This window comes from Dipteris shenzhenensis, chromosome 8, assembly GCF_047967505.1.
Source record: "Dipteris shenzhenensis isolate YYH24624 ecotype China chromosome 8, Dip_SZ_1.0, whole genome shotgun sequence".
Lineage (NCBI taxonomy): Eukaryota > Viridiplantae > Streptophyta > Polypodiopsida > Gleicheniales > Dipteridaceae > Dipteris > Dipteris shenzhenensis.
Genome location: NC_141603.1, coordinates 4,324,057 through 4,334,646, shown reverse-complemented (window position 1 = coordinate 4,334,646; position 10,590 = coordinate 4,324,057). Strand labels below are relative to the sequence as shown.

The 10,590-nt window shown below is 37.0% G+C and overlaps 1 protein-coding gene across 1 annotated transcript in view; it reads right to left on the bottom strand.

The window, feature by feature from the left end:
* Positions 1-9,276: 9,276 nt before the first annotated feature.
* Positions 9,277-10,590, bottom strand: part of LOC147898998 (Nucleotide-diphospho-sugar transferases superfamily protein) — a 57,875-nt gene continuing 56,561 nt past the window's right edge. The window contains exon 11 of the mRNA XM_087378078.1: positions 9,277-10,155. Within this exon, the coding sequence (XP_087234204.1) occupies positions 9,954-10,155 (202 nt within the window). The 3' untranslated portion in view covers positions 9,277-9,953. The remainder of the gene's footprint in view (positions 10,156-10,590) is intronic.

Sequence of the window (10,590 nt, the reverse complement as noted above, 5' to 3'; positions counted from 1 at the left end):
TTCACTGGTAAAGGTAACTTCATGTTAATTGATTCTATCTTGGTCTCCTCCATTTTTAGATTTGCCACTTTGTCAGATGATCAATTCACAGTTGCAGCTAAGTTGTTCAAGAAAGGGCTTCAAACTTGGGGTCTCCACCTATGGAGTAGAGAACATATTAGATGGAAATCATGGCTTAAAATTAGAAGAGAGTTCTCTCTATCCAACCAACAACAAGGACTGATTATGGCAAGATTAGAACTCTGGCAAGGACAGGTGACTTGGAAGGGAGGTTCAGTATTGTGCATACACAAGGAGTTTAGCATGGTGGGATGCTCCTCCTTATTACCCATCCCCACTCCTACTGCTGATATGGAGTATCTATTCAAAACCCTTAACAGGAGATGGAAGTTGAATGATGAAAGGACCAAATGGTACTACAGGTTCCACAGAATTTGGACTAAGAGTGTGCCTGAGAAAATGCCTTGTCTTGCATGGCTAATACTTCATAAATTTGTTTGGTCTAATTCAAGAGGACTCAGCATTGGCAAATGGGATGGCAAGTGTATGAGATGCATAAACCATGTTGAAGATGTCTTCCACCTGCTTGTTGCCTGTCCTCATGCCATGAAAGTATGGAAATTTATCCAGATGGAATGTGGTGAACCCGTTAATTAGAAAGCTATTCTATTAGGAGATGATAAGGCATGAGCCTTGGTTTATCATCAGGGCCCATGCACTCTGGTTCATTTGGATATCTAGGAATAATGTCCAATTTAATCATCATAAAGATATTTCTACTGATGCTATGTTTGCTGCATGGTGGAATAGGAAAAAAGGAGAATTGACTTCATCATTAGTGCATACAATCTTGAACATTAAAGGTTAAGTGCAAATATTGCCAGACACAAGCTTTCCTATTTTATTTCAAATGATCATGCAAAGATTCCTCCTTTTCTTCAAAGAAGATCTGCCATAACTGGTGAACTCCTTCCCTCTTTCCCAAGTTCAACACCTCATGCCTCTACAAGCAAAGTTCCCTCTACTTTTGCTGCTATTGCTGGTTCTACTTTTGTTGCTACTGGTTCCATACAGGTTACCTCTAACTTTGGGAGCCTCTCCATCAACTCCCCTTCTAAAGAGCCTCAAGCTGCCTCTCCAAGAGCCAAAACTCAAATCCATGGCTCTGGCCCTTCTACACAGAACACTCCTATCCCTGCTGATTTTACCCAGCTATCATCCATGTCTATTGACCCTCTACAAGGCCTCTCTGCTAGTCATAGTCATTCTTCTGACACTACTGTTGCCCAAGGACACTCTTCAGACACCTTTGTTGCTGCTGCCTCAAATGCTCAGGAAGATACCTTCAGCTTCTCAAGGAAGGATGTTTGCAGTAGGAGTTTATGCTTTTGTTGATCCTCAGGATGTAAGGGCTATGCTAGCCACAATAGTCACTTTTGGTTCTATCTTTTTTGGATGTATGACATGATGTAAATCAATAAATACACACTACTTTTTTGTGCCCAAAAAAAAAAAAGTTATACTAAATGCTATTGTTCTTTGGGATTTCAATATGGTTGAATGCATAAAAGATACATGGCTAGGAAAATGTAGACTTATTAGAGGCAATGAGTTGCATCATGCGTGGGAAAGTTTAAAATACACACTACAACTTGTTGATGCTTGCAGTTAGGGCACATTCACTTGGTCAAATAGAAAGGTAGGTGATTTAAGAAGAGAAGCAAGGTTGGATAGGGCATACCTATAACAAGGCCTACTAAGCTCAGGGGGGTCACTCATCATGTGACCCTATCATGTGAGTTCAATAGAAGGTTATTTTTAATTCCTAAATTTTATAAAAACTAATTTACATAAGGGAGTATTTAAAGTAATTTTGGGAAAAAAATATAGATTTGTATAGGAAAAGGGTACATTTTATTAAGAAAAAAGTACAAATAAGGGATTTTACAAATAGGCCTTGAACACACATTATATAGAGGGTTTACACATACTAACCCCCCTCGAGCTACTATTGAATTGATATCTTAGACTCTCTCTCTCTCTCTCTCTCTCTCTCTCTCTCTCTCTCTCTCTCTCTCTCTCTCTCTCTCTCTCTCTCTCACTCACTCTCTCTCTCTCTCTCTCTCTCTCTCTCTCTCTCTCACTTAGACCATAAGCCTCTTTTCCTAATTTGTGGCTTTGAAAGGGGTAGCAAACCACCCTCATTGTTTAAAGCTGATCTGGGGCTATTAAAGCTTAGGACTATTCAAAGTTATCTTGTAGAGGTTTGAAAGGTGACTCTTGATGCTATTGGATCTCCCTCAGATTCTTGAAAAACAATAGTTGAGGCTACTTGATCTCTCTTAAAACAAGCTAGAAGAGATAGAGCCAAAATTAGAGCCAACAAAATGGACAAAATTTTAAGCACTTTTAAAGGGTTGGAGGAGTGTGCAAGACAAGGCAACATCAAAGCTCAAGGAAACCTCATCCTATCTCAGAGAGAACTTAGGAGACATAAACAAATCAAAGTTACTGAGTTCAAAATCTACTTTAGAGAATGGTGGGTAGGAAAGATAGATTGACCCAAATCTGGTTGCTTCAAGGCAATGCCCATTAGGCATCTATGAAGTAATGGGTGTTTGCATCTGATACGCTCTAGGGGAGTAGACATAGTCTTTGGAAGTCCCATTGCTAAGGCAGAGTTAAACTACTTGTAATTTCTTTTTAACTTAATAATATAAACCTACAATTTTCACCCAAAAAGTAAAAAAGATAGATACAAGATCATAAAGGATTTATTAAGTGGAGACAAAATATGGAGTCAATTCCCAATTTGTGGAAAAGGTTTGAATATGCTAATAACGCTTCCTAAAGGCATATTTTGATAAAGCATATGATAGGTTGGATTGGGATTTCCTTATCCAACCCCTTCAAGACATGGGCTAGGGTCCCAAATTCATCTCTTTTATGAAGGTACTTCTCACCAATGCATCAACCAAAGTCTGTGTACATGGAGAAATGATGCAGCCCTTCCTTTTCAAAAGGTCAATTAGAAAGGTTGTCTCATTTTCCCCTCTCCTTTTTGCTAATGCAACTAATTCCCATGGATAAATACTTTAAGACAAAGTTCATAAGGGTAGGCTTCAAGGAATTGAAGTTCCGTCAAGAAAAATCTTAATCAGCGAACAATCTAGTAGATGGTATAAGTCTGACACCAAGCAACATTGATCTAGGCATGTAAGGGGTTATTGATTGCTTAGACCTCTTTCTTTGGGCCTCATGGTCAATTATTAATCAATCAAAATCTGAATATGCTACACTTAAAGGAAAGAATCAAATGATTTTAGACAACCTTGGTGCAAAAATATTCCCAAACAATCATCCTTCGAACTCCTAGGCATTCCAATGGGATTTGGGGTCATAATGAAAAAGAGGTGGGACTAGTTCATGGAAAGTTTTAACAAACTTGATGAATGGAGAGGGTTCCAAGTTAGCTTGGCAAGCAAAAGAACATAGTGCTTAACCATTGCATCTACCTAATATCAATCTTTAACCTTTCTTGTTGGTATCCTTCTAAGCCAACTTGGAAGGCAAGAAGATGGTTCTTAACCATTGCATCCACCCAACATCAATATTTCATCTTTCTTGCTAGTAAGTTTGTGGAGCAAAGAAGAAAACCTCAAAGGCTAGATGGAGATTTTGCACAATGCACAAAATGGAAGATGGGCTTGGGATTGTAGATATACATCAAGCTGATTCTAAGCTAGTTGCCTCTTTGATTGTTAAAGCCATTCTTAATCCAAGTCTTGACTGGGCTCAAGTGTTATTGAGAAATTTCTCTCATGTTCAATCTATAAGGGCCCCCAAGTGGAGGAACTACCCGTCTTATCAAAGCATTTTCAAACCTAAACCCTACAGTACCAAGTGTGGTGATCCTTGGAGATCATTATGGAAGGCTTTGAGGAAATCAAGTGCTAGGTTGTCTCTTAGTTGTCTTCTCAATTAAGGGGGATTTCATGATGGTTGAATTTATGTGGGCCTCAACTATACACAGAGATGCTATTCGTAGGGACAGAGAATTTGTGACAACCAGAACGTTAAGGAGAGAATTCAAAGTTGAGTTTAGATCTGGCATAGGGATCAAGTTAGTGAAAACGTAGCTTGAGATAAGAAGAGAGTTCAAACTGGCCAATCAAGATGCACAGATCATCAAGAGAAGACTACACCTTTGGTTTGGTGCTAAAAGAAGAGGGGAACCTCATTGGTTTACATGAAAAAATTTAGTTGGGTGGTATCCCCACAGTTTCTCTCCATACCCACACTTATAAATGACACAGAGGAAATCTTGAGAGCGATAAACTTTAGGTGGAGACTATCTAACAGCAAGCAATGTTGGCTCATTAGACTTGGAAGAATATGGAATAGGGCAATTCCTAAGACAATGTCTTCTCTTCTTTGGTTTATTCTTCATAAAGCAATGTGGATTAACTCTAGAGGAGAGAGTATAGGTAAGGGTGATGGAAAATCCAAAAGACATCCTAGTCATAGAGAGGATATTTTTCATTTGGTAGTTGCTTGTCCAAATGCAAGAAGGGTGTGGAAGGTAATTTAGATGCATGTGCGAGGATATTTTTCATTTTTTAGCTGCTTGTCCAAATGCAAGAAGAGGGTGGAAGTCAATTTGGATGCATGTGCAAGAACCAATCAACTGGAATTCATATTGGGTGAATGTGCAAGGTCAAATAGCCTCTATGAATAAGCATTAAAGCTCATGCCTTGCATTTTATATTATCTACCAAGAATTGTCTTCAATTTAATCATGTTATTGTTGATGCTAGTGTTCTCTTCTTGGATTGGTTTAGCAAGAAAAGAGTAGAGATGCTTTGGACTACAATGAAGCGCATGTCCAACTGCTCAAAGAAATGGAGGAACATGAAGAATTGAGAGAGTTGTCTTGAACTACAATGAGGCACATGACCAACTTCTCTAAGAAACGGAGGAACATATAGTATTTTACTAAGCCAAAAGCACCCATGCTGAGCAAGAGAATGGCCAACTTACTTCCCAGGACAATCTTTGATCTATTACACTTTCTTGAGCAAGTAAAGAGCATAGTTTATTTGAGATACCTAGATGTATAAGCCTTCTTTACCTTTAATTTTGACTATTGTGAGCTTATGGTCTTCTATCCTTTTGATACTTCATAGGAAATGAAATGTTAAAGTTTGATATAATATATACATGAACTTTTTGCTACCCAAAAGAAAAAAAACAAAACAAAAGCAAAGACTATATAATATATTTGTGCTACATCAATTACTCAATTTTTAATTATTGTTGTGTAGCTTAATTTCAACTACTTATTGATACTCTAACAATACTAGCATTGAATGTAAAATGTGCATACATTAGGTGTCACTTATCCAATGTGCATGTTCTCTAATGCCTACATGAAAAGCTCATTGCAAAATGATGGGATTACTTTGATTCCATGTGCAAAGATTATGCTTCCAAGATAATTACACAGGAAAATTTTTATATTGTCCTTGTTTTCATCTCTAAGAAGTAAAGCATGATTCAATTAATTAATTAGTTTGGGTGCATGAAATCTCAACACCAAGAAATTCAAATTTGAATCTATCTCAACATCAAAAATTCAAATTTGAATCTCATATTTGTATAAGAAAAGTTTGAAATCTACGGGCATTAAATTTTACTAGATGGTGCACAAAGACATGATAATCATCTAAAGTATGCGTTGCCATTTGATTTGACATGTAACATGACCCCATTTGGACTTGTAAATCAAAAGATAAAAGGATGTGAAAATCTCGCCTTTCGGGCCAAAACAGGGAGCCGTTTTGGCCCAACAGAGGACATTTTCAGATCCCTGTATTTTTGCAAGATGTCAACATTTGATTGTTTTGGGCCAAAAGATGAGTTTTTAACAATCTTGCATCTTTTGATTGTCAAATACAAATGGCATAATGTTACATATCAAATCAAATGACAAGGCATGATTTAGATGAATATCATGCCTTTTTGCACTATCTTAAAAATCTGTGTGCATTAGAATAAAAATTTTGTGAAATTCTGTCCGATTTCTTGCACCAAGTTTAAAGCAAGGAGCAAGAAGACACTGTCTATTTTGGCCCAAGAAACAAATTTTAACATCCTCCACCTTTTAATTGCACTCTTTGGATCACTCTTCATAAACCCATAAAGCATGTGCAAGCAAGCATGTGTTAAAAATTACCCTCATTCTTGCATTTTTACATTTTCTCATGTAAATGGTTAAACCCCTGTATGTGCTTACGTTTTCAATCTTAAAATTGTGACACTTCTTGATAAATCTACATTTGCTATTTTATAAATCCCCTCATGGACATAAACAGCATGTACTAAAAAATACCCCTCAATGCACTAAAGAGGTATGTTACATGTTTATGAGTGACACCGAGGTGATTGCCAAACCCAAATGGGGTCATGTTACAATAGTCCTTAACTTTAGACTACTCAATTTCAAGAAATGTGACACATAACCACCCTTTTGAATACTTTATACTCCAAGCAATTATTTTATAAAACACTTAGATTCTTTCTTTGCTTGCTTGATTTTCCAACCACTCAACTAATTGTTGCTTGCTCTTTTGGGTTTGCTTGCTTTTTCTCACTCGCTCTATTGATTACCTCAAAAGCATCCACATAAATCTTTGTTAAATGTGAAGAAAATATCATGTTTGTAAGAATTCACTCAAATTTCCATCATCAAAATTTAGATCATAACAAAAGCTTCAAATCCTCACTATAGCCAAATATAGGGGCGGTTGCCAATACCTAATACTTAATGAAACTTGCTTGTAAATATTCCAAATCATTTTGAGACCTATTGAAAACGAATTCTCATAGCAAACTATAGATAGCAAGAGTGGAAATCTTTCAATCTCTACCAAGGTTGAAATATGGATGATTGTTGACACTAGGGTGTGGCTCTCACGCTCATGTTGCATAATCATGAAGGTAGCATTTTTTAATTTGCATGCACAAGACACCTGGAACTTGAAAATCAATCATCTTTCCATCTTTGTTTAAACAATCTCCCCTAATTGTTAGTCCAAGTTAGAGGCATCTTCATCATGGATTCTCTAACCACATTGAAAGTGTAGTTAACAAAGGAGAACCTCCTCAAGTCTTCAATTTTTTTACTAGACCATTTTTTAATTTGCATGCACAAGACACCTGGAACTTGAAAATCAATCATCTTTCCATCTTTGTTTAAACAATCTCCCCTAATTGTTAGTCCAAGTTAGAGGCATCTTCATCATGGATTCTCTAACCACATTGAAAGTGTAGTTAACAAAGGAGAACCTCCTCAAGTCTTCAATTTTTTTACTAGACCATTAAAAATGGGGAGGGAACATGAGATGAGAAAAGAAATGGAAATATTGGGAAGGATAAGCGAGATTGCAAAGAAGAGGCAATCAATCTCAAACATAAACAGGGCTAGTTACATCTCTCCCAAAAATTTAAAAACTTTAGAAATAAAGGAGGTGAACACAGGGAAATCGTAGTAGAAATGGGAAAGATGAGATATGAGGTGGATATCCATCCTAATTGAAGAGGGAGAGGTGAAACCGCTAGTAGACATACAACTCTATGTTTATGTTTATTCCCCTACCTACAAGTAAGGATCTTTTATAGAGTCTTCTTTTTTGTCAAAAAAAATTATAATGATTGTGATAATGAGCTAATGGTAATGAGCTAATGGATGCTCATTTCTGATATGTACCTTGAGAAGGTTTGCATGGAGTGCCCTATTGTTGCATAAATCATAATCTAGTTGAACATTTAACATTCACAACATATAGAGACCATAATAATGGTGTGACATTCCATATCCCTAATATCCCTAAATGACCTAAAACTTGATTCTTTTTTCAAAAGTTATGCTAAGCCCTTTTCTACATCCATAATCCTCATATTTCTAAGCTCATGCTCCTTAAGTTTAACATGGGAGGTATGTCTCATTTCTTACCTCATCCCTAAGATTTCAAATTTCAAAACCCTACACCTCTTAAATCATCTCCAACCTTACAAACTATATGCTCTATTAAAAATTTATCTTCTACACACATCTATTGTAAGATCTTTCTTTACACATTTTCATCACCTCTTAGAGAATAGTCTAAAGAGACCCTAGTTACATGTGTTCGGTTTAACAAAAGGTTGATAGGTAGAAATTATATTATGCAAGGAACAATGACATGCCCTATCATTGCATGCTTTGAATGTTACCACTAACAGATTGTTCCATAAATTTTTACTTTTGGTTTCTTTCTATCATGCGATGGTAATTTTTCTATCACAAAAGGTCACTATAAATCCCCATAATATCAAGATTGCCAAGAAACCATCAACGACAATTCTCTCGTATTCTTATTTTCGTTGGAAGGGGATAGGTGAGAGGCAGAGGGGTGGTGGCACAGCTTAAAGCATTCACTTGGGTAATGCAAAACACCTAACATCAAACATGCACATCGTGTTTGTGTTTTTTCATGGATGTAATCTATGTTTGTACATATATTATGTACATATAGCACATGCATGCCACGTATGCACAAAAATCAGCACACTTAAGTTGCATAACTTCAACCTTCTTCAAAGCTGAAAGAAATGGTGATGTGCATGGTGGCATATAAAAAGAATTTAGTATTTTTATGAATGCCACATGGTCGAGATTGTGTGTACAGCATGGACTGAACCCAAGAACATCCATGTTAACCACCACTAAAAGAAAACGCAAATCACATGTTTAAAACTGAGTCCAAATAAGGATATCCTTAACATTGACTTTGATCGTGTATAGGGCTTGATAAGATTTCTCATCCCTAACCATTAGGATATGCAATAGTGCCACCCATAATACCCCATAACTTCTTGACATTAACTTTTCCCATGTGAACGTAGGGGCTAAAATAATTGTCATCAAACTTACTATCTTGAAAATATATAACATCATAAAGTTGCTACGCCTTGGATATTCTTTAATGTATTACAACTATGTCATGATGTTACTATACCTTGGATATTCTTTGATGTTGCACTTGAACCACCTAGTTGGTCAACTTGAGTAATGCACTTGCAGCATAAGATTTGCTCTCCAATTTGATTTAGATCGATCCGACGTTGTGATTTCAAAAAATGATGCCTTTTGAGTTCCAATGAGACTTTTATCAAGTCATTCTCCTCTCCAAACTTTCAAGATTTGAGCAAAAATCATGATAATAAATAAGCAACTCTAGGAATCTCTATTTTAATAAACCCTTTGATGGTAGCATTTGATCTAATTAAGGTGTATCCGCTGTAGACAAACTATTTGACCATTACAAAAACCCAAGTGGCATATATATCAACTGAGAGATTGCCTCAGTCCATGCTGTCCCTCTTTGAGCAGAAAAGGTGAAAGTCCAATTTGCAACTTAACACCCGTAAATTTAAGAATAACAAGAGAGAAGGGAAGGCCTTCTGTTGAGTATCTGTATCAGTATCTCCTTCGGCCAAAATGCTCAAATAAATACCACAGACAATGTTAAGGGGAAGGATTTCATTTGCTATACATGTTCATCCAATTTGTAGATTCAATCTTCATCACAAATCAAGTACCAATTTGCCAATGCCGTAGATAGTGACTGAGTCATCTTAGTACCACGAAGAGATTGTACACTGATCTTTAAATTTGTAAATCCCATTTAAGCCAATAAGGCCATGCACTTGTTACCTCTTCTGCCTGCTTGCACCTGGTTCGGCTTTGTGGCTCTATCTGTAGAGCAAACATTTTTAGTGCCCTAAACAGGCCTTTATTACCTTCACCAAAATGTTGCTACTGAAGTATGACCTTGCCTTCCAGGTTGCCATATGCAGAGTGAGTGGAAGATATGAGAATACCCTTTTGATAAATTCACTGATAAGGAAAATCAATCTATGACAAAATCTCTCTGAATTTTCCAAATCTTCAAGCCATATCCTAGCCTGATTAGAATAAGCTCCAGGAGCATATGAACAATACTTAAGAGTCTCAATTTGGATCCAGGAATTTCTGTCCAGTTCACAGCCACTTCTTTGATGGGAATCCCAAATCGCTTGCAAAGATAGACCAGCTCAACATCAAAGCACCACCTGTGCAGATGAGGATACATTAAGAAAACCACCAAGTAACTGCAATACACTGCCACATAGAATAAAGCAGCTGCACTATGTTCGATCCAAACTGAGCATTGATTCAAAACCTACAACGTCACACTTTTGCCAAAACCCTTAGCATGGATATTATGAGACAGAAACTTCCCATTAAGATTTACCCAAGTGCTTGGCATAGCCAATTTTTCTATGCATAAAAGGACATGCAGCAGTAAGCCTTAAAAGTACATTGAAAATGACTGCTTCGACCCAACAAGAACCTATTGCTTGTTACATGTGGTATCGCGTATCCTTCAGATTACGCTGTCCTCGCCAACCTACGGACTAATTACGTAACGCTAACAATCTTTTTTTTTCCCGTCGACCGTCTAGCCACCACGCTGTTCTGCGTCCAGTCCACATATCGCATCGAAA